The 26,802-nt window shown below is 34.9% G+C and overlaps 1 protein-coding gene across 1 annotated transcript; it reads left to right on the top strand.

Moving 5' to 3' along the window:
• Positions 1 to 656: 656 nt before the first annotated feature.
• LOC140769589 (outer envelope protein 80, chloroplastic) lies at positions 657 to 26,391 on the top strand. Its single transcript, XM_073110340.1, has 16 exons — positions 657 to 1,313; positions 5,582 to 5,675; positions 6,122 to 6,204; positions 6,350 to 6,447; positions 6,547 to 6,616; positions 7,465 to 7,558; positions 13,329 to 13,410; positions 13,494 to 13,529; positions 18,606 to 18,759; positions 18,838 to 18,981; positions 22,125 to 22,195; positions 22,353 to 22,431; positions 22,525 to 22,640; positions 24,751 to 24,898; positions 25,446 to 25,515; positions 25,921 to 26,391. Exons 1-16 carry the CDS (start codon positions 804 to 806, stop codon positions 26,073 to 26,075), a joined length of 2,004 nt encoding a protein of 667 aa, XP_072966441.1. The 5' UTR covers positions 657 to 803; the 3' UTR covers positions 26,076 to 26,391.
• The last annotated feature ends 411 nt before the right edge of the window (positions 26,392 to 26,802 follow it).

The raw sequence follows: 26,802 nt of genomic DNA, 5'->3' as shown, positions 1-26,802 counted from the left end.
CTTTATCAAATTAGAGTTGATTTTATAAAAAAATTAAAATACTGTATATTATAATTTTAGAAAAAAAAGGAGATTACGATTTCTTTATATTTCTAACTGATAATTGTCTATGGATCATCTGAACAATTATTCAACGGTTCAACAATTTATTTTCTTCTTTCCATATTTGTAAAACTTGTTCATATCTAATAAAACAATAGACTATGATGATATCTTCTTCTTTTTTTCTGACTTAGGGGATGAGCCTTCAACTCTTCCACTTGATTTAAACCGTATATTTGACCTTGATACCTCAGGACTCTAGACTCTTAGCCTCGTCTGCTTTTAGTTCAGGACTTTCTGGTTTATAAACTTCTAATCTGATTCATTAACTAAATATTTTTTTTTTATATCTAACTAAGTTTACTTTCTAAAAAAATAAGATTAAAAAAATGAGACTAACTAATTTGGGCTTAGTCTCAAACCAAATAAGACCTAAAAGGTTTAATAATATTTACCAGTTCAATGGCTAACAAACGCTGTCTAACCCAAACAGTGATGAGAATCATCTGTATAACTCTTTCTACGTATTAGTTGCGAACTAGTGATTACAAAAGAGTTCCACGTGTTGAGTGTTAGCGATTCAGTTCAACTTAAAGCGGTTCCACCTATTTTGCAAAAATGTCGCCTATTCCACCTATTTTGCCGGCTCAAGTGGCGAGCCGCTATGCCTGAAACAGCTCGACAATGGCGGCCCTCTAAACCCTGGCTGTAAAAACCCTAGTCTTTCGATCCCTTCTCTTCCCATCCTCTTTTGCTCGGCCATGGCGAGGAACGATGGCGTCCGCTTCATATCCTCCTCCGTCAAGATCCACTCCTCCTTCTTGATCTCCCGCCCTGCCCCCTTCCTCTCCGCCCTCCCCTTCGCCCGCCACGCCCTCTCCTCCCACCTCGATCGCGCCAAGGAAGCAATCCAAGGATTCCTCTCCTCTCCCCCGAACCAGTGGCGTCCTAAACTCCTATGCTCCTCGGCTCTCGCCCTTGCCCGGCCGGAGTCGGAGCCGTCGCCGCCCCCGCCGCGGTGGCACGGGAAGGAGGACGAGGAGAGGGTGCTCATTAGCGAGGTGCTGATTCGGAATAAGGATGGGGAGCCTCTCGAGCGGGCCGACCTCGAGGTCGCAGCGGCCGCAGCACTCAAGTCGTGCCGGCCCAACTCGGCGCTCACCGTACGGGAGGTGCAGGAGGACGTTCACCGCATCATCGAGAGCGGGTACTTTGGGTCATGCATGCCCGTCGCTGTCGATACCCGCGACGGCATCAGGCTGGTTTTCCAGGTTTGGGGCTTCATCTTCTTGCGAATATTTTGATGAGATTGAAAGAAAGGAAAGAGCTTTGGGTAATTTTGGCTTTTGATGCTTCGTGGCTTGCTATTTTCTTGTCCCTATTGATTGTAAGATCATGCCAGATAGTATTTGGAAATGAAGAAATTTTAAGAAGCATTATTTTTATCACCCAAATTATGACAATAAATCAAATTTGGATCGGTTATTGCATCAATTGGGAGTAGTGCTGTCTCACTGCTCGTCTGTTCATTTTGATTGTTCCTCAAGGATCTGATGGACACAGCTTAAAATAGTTATGCTTTTTTATCAATAAAATGTGTTATTTATCATAAATGTTTTCTCATGCATCTTGTTAGGGCCGATGACTGATGCAAAAGGCTCGTTTTCTCATTAATATGCATGAATCTTCTTGGAAACCAGAGTTTTCCTTCGGTACCTCATTAACAGTTGACGGATTTAGTTGGAGGTTGTTGCAGGCGAAGAGTTACTTCCTTTTGCAGCTGTAGAATGACTATTGCTAGGTTATATATTTAGTCAAAACTCAAGTGTCCTATTTTCTCTTATGCACCAAGTATACGGGCTATTATCAGAGTATGTAGTATTTGTTGTCCATGTTTTATGGTACAGTTTCAGGCACCATTTTTCTCCTAATTCCTAATAGACATCTTTCTCCCTAGTTACTGTCAATTTAGGCTTAAATGTCTCAGTACACTATTCTTATTTGTGCACCAGAGGTGACACGCGCATAAGTTTCTTTCAGCCAAGATTTCTTAAGCCTGGCATGGACCACCAATATTGATCAAAAGCAAATGACTTACAAATTAGAATTATATTAAAATCTTATTTGTTAATAGAAAGAACTTCATGGATGTATAAACCAATCACATTTTTAGTGGGTGCTTTCTTAGTTTCTTCCTTCTCTATTCTTTCTATTTTTAGTGTTCTCACTTTCATTTCTTTCTATTCCATCTTATTGGCCTCATGTATTTTTCCTTCTTTAAGGGAATCGGACCTGAAGGACTCTTTCATGGATAATTGATAAGCCCTTTGGAATTTTGTAAAGGAGCCCTTAGTCCAAACTCCAAACTAAGCCAAGACCCCAATTTAGAGAAATAAAAGGACTTTAAGGAATTAAGAAATAAAAGGACTTCAAGGAATTTAAACACAATCTGAGATAATAGGGCTAGTGTGAAAGATGATTAAAAGTTAATACTTTGCTGGTTTGCTTTTACCTGATGGTAGAATTCCTTGTAAACTAGGCTGTAACACTAGTTAGTATGGTCATCCAACACTACAGTCTAATTCACCCTCTGTAGTGACTTTCAAGATTTTGAATATCAATATCAGTATTGGTATTGGCTAGTGGAGAAAACGTCAGTGTCGACCATATAGGCATTTGTAGGATTCTATCAGCTGTATAGGCCTTATTAGCCGCTGTATTAATTGTCTATTTATGGGGCTATCTTTAAATAACATAAACTTCTGACAGAAATTTATATGATGCAGTAAAATTCTAAAAGTTTAGTAGAAGTGGCAAAAGTAAGAAAACTTAGATTACTAACATATACTCATAAAGAGTTTATTGAACTCTAGAGTGGATCCCATAAATATCTGTTCTCATCAATGCCATCACTATGAGGATAGTCATAACAATGCCCTAGCGATCTGAAGATAGATGCCATCAATCATCATGTCAGCATGTCATAAAAATAATCTGGTCCGGTTTGAGCCAATAATATACCCAATGAGTATCAACTTGTTCAGGTAACTTGACCCTGTGTTGGCCAATGCCCGCCCTAAACGAGGAAGGAACACACTTATTTCTGCTAGTTTTGCATTGGCTTCGGTCAGTACTTTTACCAGTAAGGATCAGTAATGACTAAATATTCAATCCATTCTTCCATATTTTTGTACTTGGATGGCTTTATTTTGTAATTTCTTCTTATGGTAGAAAATTGCATTGCTATTAGAACCATTAGGATGTCTTTTATTTGCCTCATCTGTTTGATATGTAGCTCCCTGTAGAAGAATGCTTGCTTATATTAATGGATCCCAAAATCGGCTGAACTTGAGTCGGATTGGACAATTCGGACCCGAAACCGGTTCGGAGGCTGGTTACAGTCTAGGATCGGTTTATTTTAACCGTATCAGCCATATTGGGTTGAAATCAGCAATATTGGCTGAAACTAATTTTTCTTAAGATACAGGTTGAATCTAAAATGTATTTAACCTAGGAGACATTAGTAATTGATGTCATAAACTGTTTTCTTTTTAAATTTTAAATTTTTATCTTTTATATTTTGCACTCTTATCTCACTCACATACTTAACCGAGCTCATTCGGCAGCAGCCCCTCTAGCTAGTGCACACTTTGGTAAACTCGGATGAGTTTTTTTTTTCTTCTCATTTTTTCATTTTTTTAATCCTCTTTTCTTACTGCTGTAGAACAATAGTGAAGAGCTCTCTTCACTATTGTTCTGCAGTAAAATGTATGAGTATACAAATTTATTAAATTCAAGTCGAAATTTATTACAGTTTTAAGTGAGTTTTTTTTTTAATACTTCATATGTGACTAATTTTTATTTTCTTATTTTATTTTATTTGATTTTCAATGTTTAAAAATTTTCTTGCATTTTAAATAATATTTAGAACAAAGTTCTAAGTATCAGAATTAGGATTAGGATCGGTTCTATCGGCTTGTTATTTAAAACAAATTTTAAAATACCAAAAAATTCTAAATTTTCAGAAAAAAATAATAACAAGATAGAAATACAAATTATTTATATATAAAGTCTAAAAGTTAAAAAATAAATACTATTTTCTCAATCTCTATCTCTCCCCTTTTCTACCACTCACACTTTTTACCTTCTCTTCTACCAACTCTCTCTCTTATCAAATTCTTTCTTTCACTAATTTTCTTTTATCAAACTTTCCCCCACTAACTCTTTCTTATTAAACTCTTTCCTACTACCTCTCTCTCTCCCACTAATTCTCTCTCTTATTAACTCTCTCCCTTAAAAAAAATTCTCCCTCTTCCTCACCCTTATCGACTACCAGCTCTCTTTCTCTCTAACATAGTTTTTTATCCTTTTTTTTTCTTCACGTCTCTCTTTCCCTTCTCTTCCCCTCTCTTTTTTCTTCCCTCTACCTCTCAGTGCTGCAAGCCAACAACTCACAACTCTCTTTATCTCTCTTTCCCTCTATCTCCCTCTCTCTTGCTCCTTCTCTTTCTCTCCCTTTCTCTCCCTTTCTCTCTCTCTCTCTTGCTCCCCCTTTTTCTCTCTTACCCATACCCGTCTTAGACGGAATTAGTGAAAAAACTAGTCAATAGACGGGTTTTGGCCATGGATCGGTCGAAATTAGGATCCATGATTTAGAATTCTACGTAATTACAGATCCTAGTTTTGGTCGATACAATCGATACAGCCAATACGTATTATTTTTTTTGAACGGCCTATCTGGATCATGATGCCGAGTTTCAGAATCTTGCTTATAATATTTTTTGCTTTGTCTTAGATCTTTCCTATTCTAGAAGAAATTGGTGTTTCTTATAATAGTTTCGATCAGGTTTCCTACCTAACTACTAGCTTATTAACTTATATTGCTAAGTTCACTTTTGCCAACTCTTTCCTGATGAGGCAGCTAGATATTGGTTGGTAGTATAGTTGATTAAGCCCTCTTCAAACCTTCTCAGGTTAGAGATTTATATATATCTGACACGATATAGATGGAATATGCTTGTGTGGTGATTGCAGTAATTTGGAAGCGAAGAGGATAATGTTATCAACAGCCATTGCCAAATAAGCTTGAACTACTCTCTATGTTTGTAATATAACTGCCAGAGAATTTATGAAGTCAATTAAGAAGCAACTTTTGGACGACCAATCTAAAATAATTTAACAGTTACAAGGTGCAACCCTTTTGCAACTAAATAGATGATTATAATTTTATGTGAGGATGTAAATAATTTTTCTTGATAGTGCTTATTTGATTAGAAGTTTAGAACAGCTGCTAACTTACAGTATTTGCACAGTTGATTTTTGTTTCTAATTGTATAGTTGTTCTCCAACTGAAAGAGAGTGATGAAATGATTGTAGAGAATTATTGCTTGTAAGCTCTTTCAATGTGTTCAACTTCTGTTTGAGAGGATTCCAGAGAATTCCTTTCAACCTTTGAAGTTTGAAGTTTCCAGTTAGATTACCTTCTTTAATTACTACTGCAGGGTAGACAAGTTCATGAGATTGTCCTATGTTCTTGCAGGTGGAACCTAATCAGGACTTTCATGGCTTTATTTGTGAGGGTGCAAACCTTCTTCCTTCAAAGTTCTTGGAAGATGCATTTCATGATCGATATGGTAGGTCCTTTTGGTGCATACCATTCACCTTTTCTTTGGGTTGGGTGGAGGATATACTTCTCTTTTCCTCCTTGATTATTTCTCTATGTTGCAATCTCTTTGAGGAGAAAAGCTGTCTATGATTTTTTTTTTCAGAGGACATTATCAATTGCTTATATAATATATTTGCAAGTATTATAGTAGCAATGTGGCTTAGAATTAGTTTTCCTTGTCTCTTTTCTCAGTTATTGTTAGAGAGGTTATTCCTTTGAGCACCGAAAAGGATGATAGTGCTGTTATTCTTGATGTAAATGGATGATTTGTCATATAATATACAGGGGTGAAACTAGAGTATTCTTCTACTTTAGAAAATCTTGATTCAGAGTGAAGGTGATACTATCTGAGCTAGATAGATGCATCTGCTATAAGATGCCACTTACTTCAGTTTTTGGTGTCAAGTTCTGCAGGGAAAATAGTCAATATAAGGCATTTGGATCGAGTTGTCAAATCCATCAACGGATGGTATCAAGATCGTGGGTTGACTGGCTTGGTTTGTCATATTGCACTTGCTTTTGTACATCTTATTTTCATTATGCTATTGGATTCATAGGTTTACATTCTCCTTTTCAGTCACTTAATATCTTCTTGAGTGATTCTAAACTCAGGTACTCTTTTTATCTTTTTCTTTGCCCCAGGTTTCATATGCTGAGATGCTATCAGGAGGAATCCTTAGGTTACAAGTTTCTGAAGCTGAGGTCAATAACATCACCATCCGTTTTCTTGATAGAAAGACGTGAGAACCATATCTAGATTCTTTTAAATTCACAAGAGCCTGGTTGAGATCTGCTGACTACTTTCTTTTTCTTGTTTTAAATTGGGGCTGTATCTTCAGTGGTGAACCAACTGTTGGGAAAACTAGACCTGAGACCATATTCCAACAACTTACCACAAAGAAGGGACAGGTCAAAGCTTGAGACTACACCTTTTGTTTCAGACACCATTTTTGTATTTCATTTGCATTACTGAGGAAGTTAGTTTTCTACATTTTATTGCTCTTTAGTTATCTTGTATTTTTTACTTAATAAAATTTGTAGGGTGGAACAACTGATTTCTTATTTATTATGTCTAATCGATTCAATTGAACATTTCTTTTGTCTTCTTTGAGGTTGAATAGTAGTTACTTTAAAGCTGTTTGCAGAGAATTTATAAGATCAAGTTTGGTTATTTATGTCATTTTAGAAAATGTTGAATTGTATAATTTATTGATTTTATTTTAAGATAATAAGAAGATGAAAACCATTTTTTTCGGATGTGCATTCTGGCATGTCATCAGGAAAGACAAAGGAGCTGGTTTCTTTGTTGACTTGCATAATGCTCTATGCTTTGTAGAAGTTTGCTGCTAGATGAAGGTTGGCCCACTCTTTGTGCAATTACTCCATCTCATTGGGGCATGGCACCTTACTTTGCCTGATTAAGGTTTTTATAGACATACTCTTTTTAGAGATCCATTAATATATGCACTCGATTGCCAAAACATTGAAAAATTTTTTTTTAGACATTTGAACATATCTGAATCACTTAAATTAGTAGATAATAGGGTATTATTTGAGCATATGGGGTTCGCATTGTCTTTCTTCTTGTGTTATGTTTATCAAAGTTGGGTATTTAAATATTTTTGATTTAATTTGGAACTATGCCAAACTGATTGGATGTTGCACATCTACTCTAAATATATTATTTTTCTTTGAACTTGTGGTTTCTTTGTGATTGTTGACTAAGGATGTTGTCAATCTGTCTTGTTCCTAAATAGGCCTACAGTAGAGCTCAAGTTAAAAGAGATGTTGAAACAATACTGACTATGGGAATAATGGAAGATGTTACAATAATTCCACAGCCTGTTGGAGGTAAATAACCTTTAATTATTGCTCTTTTATTCCTTCTCACTTTCATGTATCATATTCATCATTCACTATTACCTTTTCTGTTCTTCTCTTCCAATTAGTTGCCTTTTATAGTTTTATGTTTAATTTGCATATATCAAATATCAAAATCAATTTCTTAATCCATTTGATCATTATTATTTGCATTTATTATGCTATAGTTTGATAGGAATTTATTTTTGGATTTTCCCTAGTTCAATGATTGTCATGCTAGTAGCACATGCCGTGTCTTGTTAATACCTTGTCAGTACGATACGTGTAGCTCAGCATGCCCTAGAGTCCACACTGGCATGATGGTGCGCTTACTGACACATCTCTAATACATTTTTATGGTTTTTATACATATTTTAGATTCTAAGATTTGTGTTAAAGCCAATGTTTTAAAAGGCGGCCGCAGGTGGCGGGCAGTCACCCCACCGCCTAGCGCCTAGGCAGAAGACGGACGACAAGGCGGTCTAGCATTTTTAATATAAAAAATAAATAAAAAAATAAATAACATATATAATATAGATATATAATATACATAATTACAATTCACAACTATAATAACATAAATACATTATTAAATATTTAAAATTATCACAACCATAAGTTCCTAGCAACAAGTTCACAATCATAACAAATAATATGATAAAAAATATCAAAATCATAAGGTTCATAACAAATAACATGTAATTAAAATTATCAAGTTCATAATAAGTTTCACAACTATAACATAAATGCCATCTTCTAATCTTCTTCACAATCTATGGGAGGAGCTTTATCTGTCAAAAGGTTATCATCGAAATCATCATCTAACTCTAACTCAACATCATCCTCATCATCTATTTCTTTATCCAACTCAATTAATTGCTCATCTAGAGAAGTTGAAAGAGTGCTACTAGTAGTAGCTTAAGTAGATCTGGTGCTCCTCCTTGATCTTAAATATTCTTCAGCTCCTGATGTTTCTATCACCATATCTCAAGTTAATCTTTCACCTGGAAAGACCTCTTGCTCTACATGATCATTATCCAACCGTTTCCTTGCATTATTTCTTTCTTTTGAAATGACTGGATCATTCTCTTTTGCTATCTTTCGATCCTTTATTCTTACATTAAATTGTACATCAACAAGATTATTCAGCCTCTTCACTTCCAATCTATTTCTCTTCTTTGAATGAATCTGAAATCAAAAACCAAATCAATTTGATAATACAATTAATCAATTTAGCTTAGTTAATACAATAATTAATGATATATTACCTATTCAAAGGAGCTCTAATTTCTTTCACATCCTAAAGAGCTACATGTTAAAGTAAAAATCTTAACCGTTATGCATTTCAAGTAGGGGGAGCCGGCTTCATATACACTTCACCAATGAGCTATAATCATAAAAATTAAAAAGTAACTTAGTGACATACAAAGAGTAAAATTGTAAAAGACATATGTTTTACACTTTTACTACATATGCTAATTAATAATTATTACTTGGGTTGAATTCATCATTGTTAACTTCTCATGTTAATCTTGTTAGCGGTCTCCCAAATAGTTGTCAGCTTGAACCTTGGACCATACTGACCAATTGCTTCCATCAATACATGAAATGATTTATTAGTAACAACGTTAAAGGGAATGCCACACTTATAAACCCAATGAGCTAAGTACATTGGCATTCTATCTCTTTGTTCTTTTGCAAAAGTATCTTTTATATTTGTCTGTATCATCTTCCCCTGCTCTCTAATTGAAACTTTTGGATCAATAGAGGTGTATTTGTCTAAATGACATCTACTTCTTGGCCTTTTACTTCCAACTTCTAAATTTTTTGGATTTTCCTTTTTTCCAAATATGTTTACTTCTGCTCTCAATTTTACTTCTTTTGATTTATCCTCCTTTCTCCTTTTGTTCCCCTCTATATGTTCTTTAATAACTTTTTTTGTCTCATCTGTAGCCTTTGGGCAAGGCGCAACATCACCTCCAACATGAGTAATATGTTTCTTGAATCTACTAATTCCTCTCTTAGTAACATTTCCACAAAATTTACATTTTACCGTGTTGGCATCAGTTTTATTTGGAAGGTATCTATATTGCCACCCTAGATTATTGGAGTCAATAGGCACAAAAAATTTAGATGAAGATACCCCAACCACAAACGTTGTTTGAGAGGAATTAGTAGTCATATCTGACTATTTGTATTTTGTAATGAAATTAGGCACAAAAAAAAAAGATTGATAATTCACATTTCAGATTTAAAAACAGTAATTAATTACTGTTTTACCTCATTTAGTAAAACAGATAGTCAGATATTCACTAATTATTGATTACTGATTTACTTTTCTCTAATTAATACTTAATAACTTAATCCAGTAATTCACTAATTCAGGAGAAATTTTAGAAATAGATTAACACTAAAAGTTAACCCACTGTTAAATATTAATCAAGAATCTTAATTTCTGAATTAATTAGAGGAATTAAGTAATAAGAAACAGAGAAAAATATATTATCAGATAATTACTGAATTAATTTCTGAATTAAGTAATTAACAATCTTAATTAACAGAATCAGAGAAAAAATAGAGGAAATGAGGAATTAAGTAATAAGAAACAGAGAAAAATATATTATCAGATAATTACTGAATTAATTTCTGAATCAAGTAATTAACAATCTTAATTAACAGGATCAGAGAAAAAATAGAGGAAATGAGAAACAGAGAAAAACTGAAAAATATATTATCAGCTAATTATCAAATTAATTTCTGAATTAAGTAATTAACAATCATTAACGGATTAACTAATTAACATTCAAGTATTCAACAGATTAGCAAAATAGCAGAAAACTACTTCAATTAGTTTCTAAATTAACTAGAGGAATTAAGTAATAAGAAACATTGAAACAAAGAAAAACTAAAAAACATATTATCAGATAATTACTAAATTAATTTTTTAATTAAGTAATTAACAATCATTAATAGATTAAGTGATTAACTAATTAACGAACATATTATGCTTATTATCAGATAATCACTAAGTTCCTAACAAATTAAGATTTAACTACTTTAGGCAGAATTGAAAATAAAAAAAGTAAAAAATTTAAAAACCCTTCAGTGTGAGACAGTGAAATTGTGAGAAAGGAGTGAGAGAGAGAGGGAGAGAGAGAGAGTGAAAGAGAGTGAGAGAGAGAGAGAGAGAGCCCATACCTCTACAGTCGGCCGTGTAAGAGAGAGTCGGAGAGAATGTTGCCGCAAGCCAGAGAGAGAGGTGCAGCGAGAAAGCACGCGCAGCGAGAGAGAGGGCGTAGCGAAGAGAGAGAGAGGGTGCAGTAAGAGAGGGATTAGGGATTGAGAGATTTTAGCGAGAGAGAGCATTTTACATTAATGGTTAATGGTTAATTTTTTAGTGGATATTGGATAATCTGATTCGCTATAGAAAAATTCAACAAGTCAGTTTGGTGGGCTGAACCGCCAACCCGCATTATCGGGCCACGCGGCTCGCCATGGCTGCAGATTGCCTTCTACAAGCGCCAAGTGGAATGGCGGGGCGGCCGCCTTTTCCGCTTTTCAATACACTGATTAAAGCCTACATTAAAGTCTTTTATTTCTAGATAACGTTGCGACCCATCTTGTTAAAAATATAGCAATTATCAAGTAGAAATATAATTGAATTCATAGTATGATTGAACATATTCATTAAAGGACAATTGCTCCGTAATTTGGGGACAAAAAATATTATAAATAAATTTCTAATTATGCTGAAATTCTAGCTCAAAATTATAAATTTTGATTTCAAATCAACTTATATGAAGTTAATCTAACATGTTCCTATACTAATTTTGGCTTAATTTGAAATGAATTTGATATATTAATTTAAAATGTCTAAAATCTAGGGCAAGATTTGGGGGAAATCAAATTTCCCCTTTGATTCTTATATTTTTGAAGAGTAATTTTCTTAGATCTATGTAAATTAACTCCTATAAATGATAGATCTAGCAAAATTATGTTGATATATCATTTTGGGTCTCTTCGATTTAATTTGATAGATTTCTGGCAGAATATAATGGATGCCACCCAATACTATACTCATCGGATGATACAAGCACAGCATGGGGCTGTGCGGTTGGAACACCCCATGCCAAATCCCAGAAGTCCATCGGCACGGCAATCCTTACCCTAATTTCTTTATAGTGATTTTTCAGATGATTTCCATTTGAGAAATATTATTCTCTTGTAGATCATTTTTGTCAATTTTTCTGTTCTTTTTATCCACAATTAATATTGTTGTACAAGATGCTTGACACATCTTTTTCTTTCCCTATATGTGGCGTCCTTGCCCTGGTTTCTTTATAGCAATTTTTTGGATGACTTCCATTTGAGAAACATTATTCTCTTGTAGATCATCTTTGTCAACTATTATGTTCTTTTTATCCACAATTAATATTGTTGTACGAGATGCTTGACACATATCCTTTTCTTTTCCCTTTATGTGGCGGAATCTTTATAAGTTGGTCTTTCTGGAGGATTGAAGCTATGCACTAGCTTTGCAGTTACATAACCTGCAAAATAGGGGAGAGGAATCCGGTGGGCTAGTTAACTAAAACATATTATTAGCCAACAATTTTGCTGCCAAACATGTTTCTTCATAGAATTCTGAGGTTTTGAAAATAGAAAGGCAGAAAATTAAGAACAACGGCAACAACAACAATAATGCCAAGCCCATCCGTTTACTAAAGGGACATTTGCCCAATGATCTACACCAAGTCATTTGCAATAGATCAAAACCTTGTTTTGTCATGGGAGACAGCTTATAAGCAAAGTATGAATTGCGTGGGAAATTCTAGGAAATGCAAACTGTAATCTAGGGCATTCATTCTATCCATGGTTCTTACCTGCTAAATATTGGAGTCCCCAAAGTAGAAGTCAAGTGGTTGAAGTGCACAGTTTATCCAAACTCTAGCTTAAACGGGAAGCAAAGTGGTCTGTGAGAACTAAGAAGTAAGAAGTTCTCATTGTACTTGTTTGATAATTTCATTAGAAAAGTTAGTTGATCCTATATATACTCACCAATATCTATATCCTGCGTTAGCAACACTTCATATATAATAGCAACTTAAAGTGAAATCTTAATACTTAATATTTTCTCTAGTCCTTGCAAAGAAAAGATATAAACAACAATCTCAGTATGCATTGTTTGCGTTTGCTATTAAAACTTGGTATGCGGCAAGGATGGTCGTGCCACAGGCACAGCCCGTGTTGACTATCGGCTAGCACAGCACGTGCTGCAAGAGGGAGAGAAAGATAGGGTTCATGGGGAGACTACCCATCTTTACCTTTTGTTGCTTGTTCGCTATCAACCTCGTCGTCGTCGTTGCTTACCGCCGTCCTTGCAGCTCCACGAGCTTGAGGAGCTGCTTGCACACATCGGGTGCCCTAGCGCGAGGAGGAAGAAACGATTGGTTGGTTGAGTCGGGTTGACTAAGAACTTAAGTTGTGGATCTGGATCTTGTTTTTAAGTTCTTATTTGTCCCGACCCAACCCACCAATCGTTTCTTCCTCCTCATGCTAGGGCATTCGATATGCGCTTGCGATTTCTCAAGCTCATGGGGTAGCCAGCGGCAAAGCTGTTAGAAGGGGTGTCGTGCAACACCCCCCTCGTGCCACGTGTTAGTACGCCGTTGGCACGGTAAGTGCCGACTGGTACGCTCCATGCCAGTTAGCACAACCATCGTTGGTATGCGGACTGTGGACTAATTTGTGAGCATTGCAGACTCAGGTAAAGTTGATCTAGTCATGAATCTTGTTGAGCGTCCTAGTGGTGGTTTCTCTGCAGGTGGTGGAATTTCAAGTGGGTAAGTGATATCTTTATTGATTTATTTTCGTATTCTTTCACTTTGACATTACTGCTAGTAATTATCTCATCTAATTTGTGTAGGATCACAAATGGACCTCTTTCAGGATTGATTGGAAGGTAATATAGAAGTTCTTTTGTTTGGTCAATTTTGCTCATTTTATCATGTGTTGGTTCAATATTGGGAATTTTATTCATATCATCACATGCGTCATATAGTTTGCCAACAGTTTGCCAACCATTGCAATATGATATGAGTTCTAATCTAGTGATATATGAGGAGTTTCACTCCAATCCATACTCATCTAATAATCTTTTCGAGATAATTTTTGTTGCCAATTTGTAGATGAAGCTAGCTATTCTTTTCTTTGCAATGGAATATTCTTACATCTATGGAAGTGCCTAAATCCATAGATCTTTAACTAATCCTATATAGAGTGCATGCTAATTTATATTAGCTTGCTTAAGTTTCATAACTTAGTGAACAGATATTGATTATGATATCACTTGTTTGCTAGGTTATATTTATTCTAAGGGACTCAAATTGCATTGGTTCTTATAAATTGCCTTTAGGCATGCTGCTCATGGGCATGGATCCAAATATCGATCGATCCTGATCTAAGCCTGATATTGGTCAATTGGGTCAAATGGGTTATGGATCTAACCTGCCTGCGACCTAGTGACATTAATAATTAAGTCCCCATTGTCCTCTTCCTCTCTCTCCCCAGCCAAAGTTGATGCTTCTCGGATGTAGAATGTAGCTCCGACGAGGTTTTTTGAACTCCGGAACTCTGACGAACTCGGATATATGGTTTTTTCCTCTCTTTTTTTCTCACTCTTTTTCTTCTCTTATTCACTGCAGAAACAGATAAATGAGTTTTTTTTTCTTCTTTTTTTCTTTCAGATCTTCCATTCTCTCTTTTTCTTCCTATTCTTCACCACACAAGCAGTAGAGTGTTTTTTTTTCTTTTTTTCTTTTTAGTTCTTCCACTCTCTCTTTCTTTTCTTATTTTTCACTAATGAAGCATAAGTTCTTTTTCTTATCAGTTTTTCTACTCTCTTTCCTCTTCTTCTTCATTACAGAAGAAGCAAAATAATGATTTTAATTTTTTTATTTTTTTTCTTTTGGTTCTTCCACTCTCTCATAATTTTTTTTTAAAGTTTTGGGGTTTCATATGTGAGTAATTATTATTTTTTAATTTACTATCATTTTGCAAATTGAGAGATTGTCTGCATTTTTAGATAATATTTAGAATTTTACATACTTAAAAAATAATTTGATCCAATACGGTAAAATATTTCCTTCCGGTTAGTGATCTAAAAATATATTTCAACCCTCAAGATCAAGGAGAGTCCGAATATGCCTTGGGATCTAAGTTTTGACTTTTGTGGCGAAAGTTGGTACTTACTGTGGATACTTGAGATGGCGAGATTTTAAGATCTGACAGTTAGAACGACTTAGGATTTTGAGGGTTGGTGGACCGAGGCGAAGGTCACGGATCTACAGGAGTAGATGGTGGAATGGAGGCTGAGAAGGCGATGGTGGTCGACCATGGTAGTGCAGCAATAATGGTGGTGGTGGTAGCAATGGAAGGTTAGGGCTTTTGATGGTAGAGAAGGTGATAAAAAGAAGTAGGGGCCATCTCTCCAGGTCAAGATACGTCGGTCGGGATGTCAGGGGAGGCAACAATGGTCAACCCTAGGTGGTGTTAGGGTTGGCCAAGGTTGGTAGGGTTGAACAAGAGGAAGGAGACGATCTCAGCAATTTGATTAATCCAAGATAAGTGAATTAGATGCACACCACAAGTTTATATAATGGCTATCTAATTGGACTTGGCTTACACCAAATAGAAGGTTTTTGCTACCCTAGTAGCACGCAAGATACTTTGGTTGAAAGAGCATATTTCATATGTGTAACATAGATAAGCTGAGCAATGTTGCCAACCACGATCTGTTTTGTGGCAAGAATTTTGTTTACGGGTCCCTACAGAAGTTTTATCTAATAGCTCATTATGAAAGTTTTGTTGGCATGGAAGTAAAGAGGGGAGAGATTTATTTAATTCCTACGTAGTGTTAGTGTTCTATCTCATATGTTGCATTCATAGTTCTATTTTGTTGTACTTTCTTTTGTTAATGACTAGAAGATGATCTGCTCGAGCTCGAGACAGATGCGATGGACAGATTTTCTAATTTCACACCTTGAGGACAAGGACAGGAAGCATGGTGGGCTGATACGGTTCAACTAGAGCGAGCCAAATCAAGATTGAGGAGAACATTAGGTACATCGCCCAAGGCAAAATCCAGAAAATGTAATAAAGAACATTGAATTCTCTGTTTGCCTTCAGCTTTGAATTTTCTTGTTTAAGTTGTAATTCAATATCGTCGGATGGCTTACCAAGCCACTCAACGAGTTTCTCCATCTCAGTCAACACATGGACCATATCGACGAAGCTATCTAGCCAACACATGGACTGACTCAATCGTCTCAATCTCCTCCTTAGCTTGGGGCAAAACCACACCCACAATCTAGAACACCAAGTGCACTCGAATCTCATCAAGCAGATCCAAATGAAAGGTGACGGGTCTGATCCTCTTTACCTACCTAAATGGACCAAAGAAACAGTGTGATAACCACTCTACTTATGATGGTAAATTCTCTAACTAGTGCCTAAGACGGTTTTCCATGAAGCACCAAAGGTATTGCTTGATCCCTCGGTTCACCACCTTCATTTAGCCGTCGGTTTGTGGATGATATGCCGAATTCAAACCAAAATGGGTCCATGGCAACATTAGATAATCTATCCAAACTTCACTAATGAAGACACGATCGTAATCTAAAATGATAGTGCATGGCATGCCATGAAGTTTGATGACATTTTGGACAAATGATTCAGCCACTGTCTTTATTGATAATGGATGTGCTAAGGTTGAAAAATGGGCGTATGCGTGCAATGATATCTCCACTTGCATGTCCTCGTACTCGTTTATGATTTGCTCATGGGTCTCTTTAGCACTCTCCTCCTCTGCAGCAAGGTCCTCCTCAACATCATCATGGCTATCTATCACCATCACTCTTCGTCATCTTCGTACACTGGTGACCGAGCGTGAAGTGCTCTATCATATCGGAAGCAAAGTACTTTTACCCATCGCTCCACTTGTGCAGGTATGAGAGTCCGGACAGCAGGTCAATTGCGTCCCCTCACGTCAGCTAAAGGCTGAGTGGAGTTTTCAACCCCCAAAAAGCTGCTGCTAGTCTCAGTATTGCAGCAAAATTGTCTGTTGTTGCAATCGACCAAGTTGGGTAGCGGCTGTCCCATCTAGGCCATGGTGCCTTATTTTTATTCCTTAGGTCTCTATGCTTCCTCTTCATTAAGATGGCATACTGAAAAGCATTGTCCGACGTTACTAATCGAAGTACCTTGACGTTCACTTAGATGTCTCCTCATAGCTCGGATACAAACATACTTCGTAATAGTGGATTTGGCCATGTTGGGTTGCAACGGCTACTTATTTTCTCAAATTCTTCTTGATATGCTACTATTGTAATCCACTGCTCTGATACTAGTTGATATGGCTCGTCCAGGCCAAGCCAAATCAAGGGCGATGAGAGCATTGCCAAGGCAAAATCTAGAAAATTCAATAAAGACCCTGGAATTCTGCTATTTGCTTTCAACTTTGAATTTGCTTATTTAAGTTGTAATTCAGATTAGATTCTAGAGTCTAATCATTTAATTTTTGCTCCTATTTATTTATTAGTGTTAGTTGGACCCAAGCTCATCAAGCTAGGCCAATAGAGTCCGATTGGGTAGCCACTATAAACTTGTGGTACGCACCTAATTCACTTATCTTAGATTAATCAAATTGCTAAGATCATCTCCTTCCTCCTCTTGGTCGACCCTAGCACCACCTAAGGCCAATCATTGTTGCCTACTAGTTATCTCATTAGTGCCTCTTGACCTGGAGAGACGATCCCTACTTCTTTCTGTCACATTCTCTACCATAAAAAAAAACCCTAAACTTCCTTGGCCACCACCTCCACCATTATTATCTAACCACCAAGGTCGACCATCACCACCTTCTCGGCATTCACTCCACCATCCACTTCAATAGATCTATACCTTCGCCCCTGATCTACCCACCCTCAAAATCCAAAGTTGTTCTAACTATCAGATCTTAAGATCTCGCCATCTCAAGTATCTATAGTAAGTCCCGGCTTTCGCCACGAACATCGAAACTTAGATCCGGAGGTATGTTTGGATTCTTCTAGATCTTGGGAGTTGGAATATATTTTTAGATGAAGGAGTTATATCATACAGATTGCCAATATGACCGATACATATTATTTTTATGAGCAGTCGATCCTGATCCCAAATTTTGGAACCTTGCTCATGAGTGCTGATTTGCCATCATGAAGTACCAAGAGTATCGCTGAAGTATCAAGTTCTTTTGAATGGATGTTTGCTCTTTCATTGAAGACCTTATTCATAATCACTATAATCAATGACCTCAAAGATCGAAACTTAATGCTAGAAACTAATGATTGCAACATTTACTGCTAGAAATTATCTTTCACATCAGGTAAAATAACACTACTTCTGCTCTGTTTTGCATTGGTTCTTGGTCCTTTTCATGTTCCACCTGAATTTCTGCAGCCACCTATGTTTTCTTGAAACTTAGGCCTAGCTTTGGCTGGCTGTTGAGTGCTAGACACAGCATGACACTGGAAGTGTACGGATGGTATGGATCTTCATGGCACAGCCCCATTCTCATTGTTGGCAGCCTTTATGAGTTATGACATTGGCACAGGCTGCATGGCAATCCATGTTTTCAGTAGCTACTAGCACTAAAATATGTAAGAAAGATGTATTAGAACTCAATAGGAGGGTTTCTTGGTTGTTAGTTAATATGCTGACCTTGTACTCATGCTCTTTATTTTTTATGTTCTTATTCCTGTATCTGTTTAACCCTATTGTGCCATCTAGCACTGGTACAACTGATGTTATATTTGCTATGTTAGTGAAAGCTTGCTCAAAAATCTTAGCTAATATCTTCTACTAGCATGGATGTGCTTGCCAAGTAACTCGATGTAATGTTGATGAATGATCAGTACATGCTAATTTCTTTTCTCCAGTATCCATGGTTTGTCAATGTTCTTGTGTGATATGCTGTTTTTCTCATCTCTGAATGCAATTGCAGCTTTGCGTATTCCCATCGAAATGTTTTTGGGAGGAATAAGAAGCTAAATCTTTCACTAGAAAGGGGTCAAATCGATTCCATATTCCGCATAAATTATACTGACCCATGGATTGACGGAGACAATAAGAGGACTTCTAGAACAATCATGATTCAGGTAATTTTTCTTCATTCTAATGATGAACTATGATGTCGTGATAATAACTATTTTGGCAATAAATTTTTCTTGTTCTAGAATTCTAGGACTCCTGGAACACTAGTTCATGGGAATGACCAATTTCGTCATGGTGGTCTAGTAATTGGACGAGTGACTGCTGGAATTGAATATAGTCGACCTTTTAGGCCAAAGTGGAGTGGAACACTTGGCATGATTTTTCAGGTATTTAAGTAGAATAACATGTTACAATTTTGTGCTAATACCTTTTATTATTTGATTGTTGCAATTCTGTTATTCATCAATTATCAGTATATTTATTGTATAATAGAATAGACATTTCTTTTGTGGAAATTTTAGGCCTTGTTTGTTTTGAGTTGGTAGTCCCTGAACTTGGTAAGGACTCTTTAGTAACCAAACTCTTTTTAACTTTTTTTACCTAATAAAGTTGGGTCTTGAATAAATAAATGAATAATACATAAAATCTGATATTCTTTCAAATTGATCTTAATTTTAACCTTGGCATGACTGAAATCTATTAATTTTATGTATTGTCAATCTTCTCTATTCTCCTCTCTCCGTGTCCTCTCCTCTCTTCCAAAAGAATATATTATTGTTTATTGTAAAAGAGCTCCTCTTTTACCATGGCTCATAAAAATAATATTTATACATAGATAAAAAAAATTATTTAATACAATTTTTTGATAGGTTAAATATGAGTTTAAAATGGCTAATTTACATTTATATATTTTTTAATTTAATAATAATATTTTATTATATTTGCATGACATTCAATTTTCTTAAAAATATAAATATTTGCATTGTTTCATGTCAAATCAAACTAATAATTACACCCCTATTTTAAATCTTCTCTTATCTATCTATAATTGCTTAATTTCCTTCCAATCTTTTTTTTTTAAAATTTACTAAGTCGACAACAATTTGTAACTTGCTTCTTTATTTAATAAAAGTTTGCAATACGATAAATTCTTAAAAATATTAAAATTTTAAATTTTAAAAATAATTTGTTAAAAAAATAAATTATTAGAAAATATTTAAAAAACTAAAAATAATATTAGAAAAAATTTACAATTATTATGAAATGTTAAAATAATAATATAGCCTTGCATGTGGGCTTAAAACCAAAACAAGAGAAAATGAAAATAGTAATTTTATATTATTATTTAAAATAAAATATTAACCTTAGATTGTTTTAGGAAAAAATAAAAATAATAATAATATGTAAGCCCATTTGCGGGCATATAAGCCTAGACGTGATTGGGCGGCCCGGGCCAAGTTTAGGTCAGGTTTTTCAAGTCAATCGGGGTTCAATATTTGTTTACAATCCGACCCACCAATCATTTGGGTTCAGGCCTGGTTTGGGCCGGGCTAGAATATTCTAGCCCGTTATCGTCCACTAGCCCATTAGATATTGGACTTGGGTTGGTATAATAGTTTTAACATAATGGAATATAAGAAATATTATATTTTATTGGGCCGAGTTTAATGGGCTTATGTGAAGATATTTTAGTTATCTTTCATGGAAACATACTTATATATTGATATATAGTTTATTAAATATTTAATGTAAGACTAAAAAAATTATAAAAAATTGCATGCATTATGGGTTAGACTATAGATGAGAGTAGTAGATTGTGCTTTTGGGCTAGGCAGGATGGGCAAAGGTTTAGCCCATGCCGTCTATTACCATCTCAGGCTCAGGTCAGACTAGGCTTAGCCTGGTTAAAACCAGGTTGGTTCGGGCAGGGTTTGGGCGGGTCGGGCTTAATGATCATGTCTATATAAGCTTGTTTATGGGCATGTGCAAATCAGTATTAAAAATTTTAATTGATTAAAAAATTATATTTTTAGATTTCATCATTAAAATTAAAGGACATTTTGGTCCACAAATGTATATATCATTTATTTTCTCTAAAAAACCAATTCTTTTTTATTTTTTCACGTCACATCAAAAATAATTATTACACTTTAATTTAGCTCACAATCAAATACCATATTTTCTTATCCTAATTCAAGGTATTTAAATCAAAACTAAGAAATGGGACCAGCTAATTAAGTTTAAGGCTTAACCTCAAACCAAACAAGGCCTAAATATTAGTTTTTATAAGAGATGTAATCACAATTGATTATAGTCATAATTGAAAATTATACATGTGCACTCCAAAGATTGATTTCATTTGATCATTTGATGAGTCAGTCCACTCTGAATTATGTTAGTTGGTGATTGTGTTGATGGCATTGAAATCAATCAAAATTCAAAACCTTTGATTTTGTTGTTATTCCTTTATATAAGTATTAACGCTTTCCAACTTGAATCTTTATTTCCTTCTCATTTGTGTATAAACTCGATTAAATCTAAAGAGGATGTCTTTACTTTATATTCTTAAAACAATTAAACGGCTCTGCTCTACCTCTTCTATCTGATTTGCCACCTGAACTAAGAAATAGTTGACCAATATTATTTTTTGTTGTCATATTGGATCATTCTGTTCTACTAGTTGCAGAAGTCTGTCTACCTTGTTTATTTTCTTATTTTCATTTGAAATCAATGTGGAGTGGCTACATTTTCAGCTTGCTAAAAATTGCTTCCCTTTCTTATTTTATTAGTTGTAGATGACTTTTTCTGTACTTTAGTTGCTTCAAGTGATGTTTCTATAATAATTTTGAAAACTGAAAGTGATGTGCTACTCTAGTTTAACTTGCAACATTAGTAGTAGATTTTCAACTATTTACGTTCCTACTATTGCCTAGTTATTGTTTTTCTGTATATATTCTCTTTGCCCTTGTTTGCTTTAGAATTATCTTTTTTTATTCTAGTTTAGGGAACACTACTACAGGTTAGAAAGCAAAATCAAACTATTTTTACTCTAGATTAGAAACACTATTCAAGTTATTACACACATAAGATCAATTATAATTTACCCTTGATTTGACTCAAGTTATTTAAAAAGTCCTCTCTCCTCTCTCCTACATTTATCCATCTCATTCCACAAACAAAGAAATTCCCGCTCAATTGTCCCATCTATCTTGTCAATTCTTACTCAAGTATGCATTGCATACGAATGCATACCTACAAGAAATTAGAATGCTTTAATTTAAATCTATATATCAAATTAAGGGTATTTGAGTCCATTTTTACTTCTTATTTATACCTTTAAATTTCATATCATATTAAAAGTAATTATTACACTATTATTCTAAATTACAAGCAAATATTAGAATACCCAACTCTAAATTAGAGATATAATTTTAAGAGTACAAATCTAGAATATTTACTCTAGATTTTCCCTTAATCTCAAAGCAAACAAGGCGTTTGATAACTCAAAGTTAACCTTCATTACTTTTAGCATGCTGGTGCTCGTGATGATAAAGGCAATCCCATCATCAGAGATTTCTATAACAGCCAATTAACTGCTAGGTATGCAATTATTCATTTACCTTTGCTGGATATCAGATATAATCAGTTCATTATATCATTTTATTTTATATTAATCTAGTTATTGTTCTACGAGGTCATTTTTCGGGGGTTTTAATGTAGTCATAGCTTTGTGGATTTCCTTTTTGGCCTATTATAGTGGAAATGCTTATGATGACACACTACTTGCAAAATTTGAAAGCATCTATACAGATTCTGCTGATCATAGCTCCACAATGGTTAGCGCTTTATCTTATCCCTTTGGTATGGCCAAGATTGTTATTACATGGTTTCTTTGCCATTTTCTTAGACTTCCATTACCATACTTGCAGTTTGTATTCAGCATGGAACAAGGACTTCCTTTACTTCCTGAGTGGTTGTGTTTCAACAGAGTGACTGCTCGTGTTAGGCAAGGTTACGAAGTTGGGCCTGCTCGATTTCTCTTAAGGTATGATATCTGGTCTCAGTTAGTTACTTTCTTCATCAAAGAAAATCTGATCCTGAGTATTATGGAAATAGTTGGAATGGGCATTTCTTTGATGCAAATGGAAAGGGAAGTTCTGATTCTGCTGTTACAATTTGAAGGCATTTTGTTGGATATTATAATAATGCATTACAACTTGTCAAAGCTGAGATTTAGTCTTCCAACCTTGGAAGTAAGTTGCAGAGTTATCTGATGGAGACAAATCAGTATATCGTAATGCAATCGGGGCGGCTGCCCTGCAAACAAAGAAGGCGGGTGGCTGCTTTGGTGGTTCTGGCTGCCCGCCTTAGCAGTTTTGTTATAATTTATAAAAAAAATTAGTTTTTTATTCAGCAGAATGTGTTATTTTTAATATTTTTTCGCATGTTTGTTAGCTAATTACTATTCTGCTGAGAAATTGAGAGAGATTGCTATTTGTTTCTGCAAGTATGTGATTAGTATTAATGTTTGTGATATTGTTTGCTGATTATTGTTTGTAATTGTGATTACTGTTTATTAAAATAGTTGCTATTCTGCTAGAGGAATTATTGTTAATTTTTTATATGGTATATATTACATATCATATATAATTTTTTTAAAGTTTTTATATATTAAAATGCTAAACTGCTTTAGCGACCACATACCGTCTAGACGCTATGCGGTGGGTTGGCCACCCGCAAACCGCGGCTGTCTTTTAAAATATTGAGGCAAATAATTTCTTAAGACTATCATAACTATTTTTACCTCTTACTGTTGTCTATATAATCTACAGATGAAATACTTTCAGTGATCTAAGCCTCATAAGACATTGAAGATGTTTTGTCTGACTGCCTCTCTTTGGAATTACTGTTTCTATTTCACTAGTGCATTTAAGTATTAGTAAGAATGCAAAACCATGCTATAATTTGTGAAGATTATGGGAAGAGTTTATGAATGGGTTATTTGGTTGCTCTTACTATAAGTGGGGAAACTCATTTGACACTTTGCATTTTAATGATACTAGGTGCACCTTATGTTTTTATATTGCCAAATTGGGTCAATAGTTTCGAGTCGTTAACCAAAACTCCCTTTGAATAACTGGTCATAAAGTGCACCAGACTCAATACTAGGCAAAGTGGTCAGATCAGTGGCTGTATTTGTTGGTTTGGGCAATTGTTTGGATTGGTAGTTGTGTCAAAATGGGAGAGACACCTTCTCTTATAGAAGATAGATAGTATCTTTGGTAATCAAAGTGAAAAATTCCAAAGAAAATTATGTCATTTTATCATAAACATCTGCTTAGATCTAACATAGGGTGCTTTTTAGTTAAAAAATCAGTAGTGTAGGACTGGATTTGGAACTAACAAAATCATAGCTTGCAAAGTGGAATGTTCGGCTTGAAATGTAATATTTATTATGAATTTCGATAATAGAGGTCTTGAGATCTTAGAAAGGAATAAATAAGTAATATTGGTGATTTTTCATGAATGCTAATATCTTATATATGTGCCCTTTAATAGAAGATCTCGTATATGTTTTGCTCAATTTATGTAAAACTTCAGATAAAATTGGAGGAATAATGAGAGAAAAAATAGTTAAAATTGATTGACATCACATTTTTATGCGAAATTTTCTCTAGTATTTGAATTCATTATTACAAGTCAAAATTGGTCGTAGAATACTTAAACAGAGAAGCCAGTTCAGAAACACTTTTATTCAATCTGGCATAGCAGGATCATCATAACTTAATTGTTCTATTTAAATGGTGTCTTATGGTGTTTCTCCATTATTCTTTTGTGCTCCCTAGAGACTTGTACGAGTGCCAAAGTAGACTCCTAGATCCCATGTATATATGCATAAACCTTTACTTTGTAAGTCTTTCCTCTTGTGATTCGAAGTATACATATTGTTGTATACCTGCTAATCTTGGTTACATTCTTTTAAATAGAAATATTCATTGTTGCACTATTTTGGTGTTTTTTATGTATTATATATTTAAACCTATTTCTATATCTTCTCTTATGTTCAATTTGTTCCACCTTCTCAGCCACTTCAATGTACGAATATTTCTTCCTTTATTATTTGCTATATTTACTTTCTTTTTGGTGTTGTTTAGTGCATCAGGAGGTCATGTGGAGGGAAACTTTTCACCTCATGAAGCATTTGCCATTGGTGGGACAAACAGTGTTAGAGGCTATGAGGAAGGTGCAGTGGGTTCTGGACGATCATATGCAGTTGGTAGTGGGGAAGTCTCTTTTCGCCTGGTAGGTGTTGATTTCTTTCTTTTGCATTATGTAGGACATGCTATTACTTTCTTACCTATATTTATTGCAATAATTTAGTGTTAAATTGCTTCTTATTGTACGATGATCATCATCATCATCATAAGTTCTAAGCTTCTCTTAAGGTTAAACAGTGCTTATTAATTCATGTTTGGCGATGCTCAGAAAGATTATCTAAGAATCATTAAGTTTCTTACTTGCAAATTGGCCAAATGTGAACCTGTTTCGTGATGATAAAGAGTTCGTGTATCTCATTTTTCCAAAGAAGGTTTCTGCTACTTTGTTTAGACAAGTGAAATGTCAGAGATAAAATGGTTGTTAAGCTAGCTGTGAATTATATCCTAAAGATTATTTCAGACGTATATTTGGCAAGTCGAACATTGCATGGTTATTTTGTCAGAGGTATATAGATTCAGAGACAACCACGAGGAAATTTGCTTGTCCAAGAGTCCCATGTGTTGATTGATGTAATGAACATTTGATGGCATCTTTCTTGATTATGTATTCATCTAAAATCCTTGTTTTGTAGTTTGCACCACTGGAAGGTGTGGTATTTGTGGACTATGGAAGTGATCTAGGCTCTGGACCTAAAGTGCCTGGTAAGTCTATTTTCCATTCTTAAGTTATTCTTAGCTAGCTTTTACATTTCCAGTGTACTAAGTAAAAAGAAGATAAGCAGCAGGTAAGAAGCAGGCAATGGTTATTGAAAATGGCGTCTTTCGGGGCTTACAATTTTAGATATCATTTGTTATTGTCTTTCTGGAACTCAGCACATGGGAAATCTGAACTGGATTTTAGTATTTGGTCAATTTTAGCTGACACCTATTATTTTGAACAAAATGCTCCATTATTTCTTTTTCTGTTTATCAATGAACTTTGCTTAGAAAATTCCTTCAATATCTCTAAATTGTAGACATGAGATCTTCTAACAAGGAGATAGTACTCAAAAGTAGGCTATGCATGGGTGTTATCCTCACGCATAAACTTTTTTGTTGTTTGATCAGGTGACCCAGCTGGAGCAAGAGGAAAACCTGGGAATGGTTGCGGGTACGGCGTTGGCATTCGAGTGGACTCCCCACTGGGACCTCTACGCCTCGAATATGCATTTAATGATAGACAGGCAAGGAGGTTTCACTTTGGTGTTGGCTATCGGAACTAATTTATTTTTCCAAGCTCACCTCTGCTGAAATCTTCAACATCTTTTGCCTCTTCTAACCCACCAATTCTGCTTTGGTATCATGTCACCAATGGGATATATAATGCCTTCATTCTTTTTCCTTTATTTTTATTTTTAAAGAGGTCAAGACTATTTCTTCAGGCTATTTCCTATTGCCTTTTTTATGTATATGAAACTGTTGGAAGATTTTTGAGCTCTACTTTATGGCTATAGGGCCATTTGTATAGATTTTGAATTTTTCCTGTAATTTAGTAATGTTGTGAAAGTCTCCAGTTTGAAAAAAGTAGTTTGCGTTCAAGTTCTGCCTCTTCAGTAATGTTTCTTCTTAATCAGAATTAGTAATTGAAGCTAATCAGTGTGCAGCCTGATTGGACCGAAAAATGCTGAGATTTAGTAATTGAGGCTAATTACTGTGCATTCTAATTGGCCTCACCAAAGGTGTGGGAAACAGAGATTACATTTGAATTAATATGCTAGGGTTCGTGTGGTTGCTAGAAAATAAAAGTGTCTATTCTTTCAAAAATAAAAAGAGAATTGAAAAAAGAAAAAGAAAAAAAGTGAAGCTATTTTTAGTAGATAAGAAATTTGATTCTTTAATTTAATCTTTGTAACTAAATTTTTTTAATTGAGAAATTCTTGAAAGTGAGTATTTTTCTTTTGTTTCATCACTTTTTAGCAACCAAAATTAGCTTGGGTAGAATATCTAATG

Source organism: Typha angustifolia, chromosome 11 (assembly GCF_048772165.1).
Source record: "Typha angustifolia cultivar Huaian chromosome 11, ASM4877216v1, whole genome shotgun sequence".
Lineage (NCBI taxonomy): Eukaryota > Viridiplantae > Streptophyta > Magnoliopsida > Poales > Typhaceae > Typha > Typha angustifolia.
The sequence above is the reverse complement of the archived record's forward strand: the minus strand, read 5'-3'. Positions and strand labels throughout refer to the sequence as shown.

Coding starts and splice junctions, on each gene's coding strand:
- LOC140769589 (XM_073110340.1), top strand. CDS start 804: ATGGCGAGGAACGATGGCGTCCGCTTCATATCCTCCTCCGTCAAGATC. Junction 6,205..6,349: donor ATCGTGGGTTGACTGGCTTG/GTTTGTCATATT, acceptor TCTTTGCCCCAG/GTTTCATATGCTGAGATGCT. Junction 22,196..22,352: donor AACAGCCAATTAACTGCTAG/GTATGCAATTAT, acceptor GGCCTATTATAG/TGGAAATGCTTATGATGACA.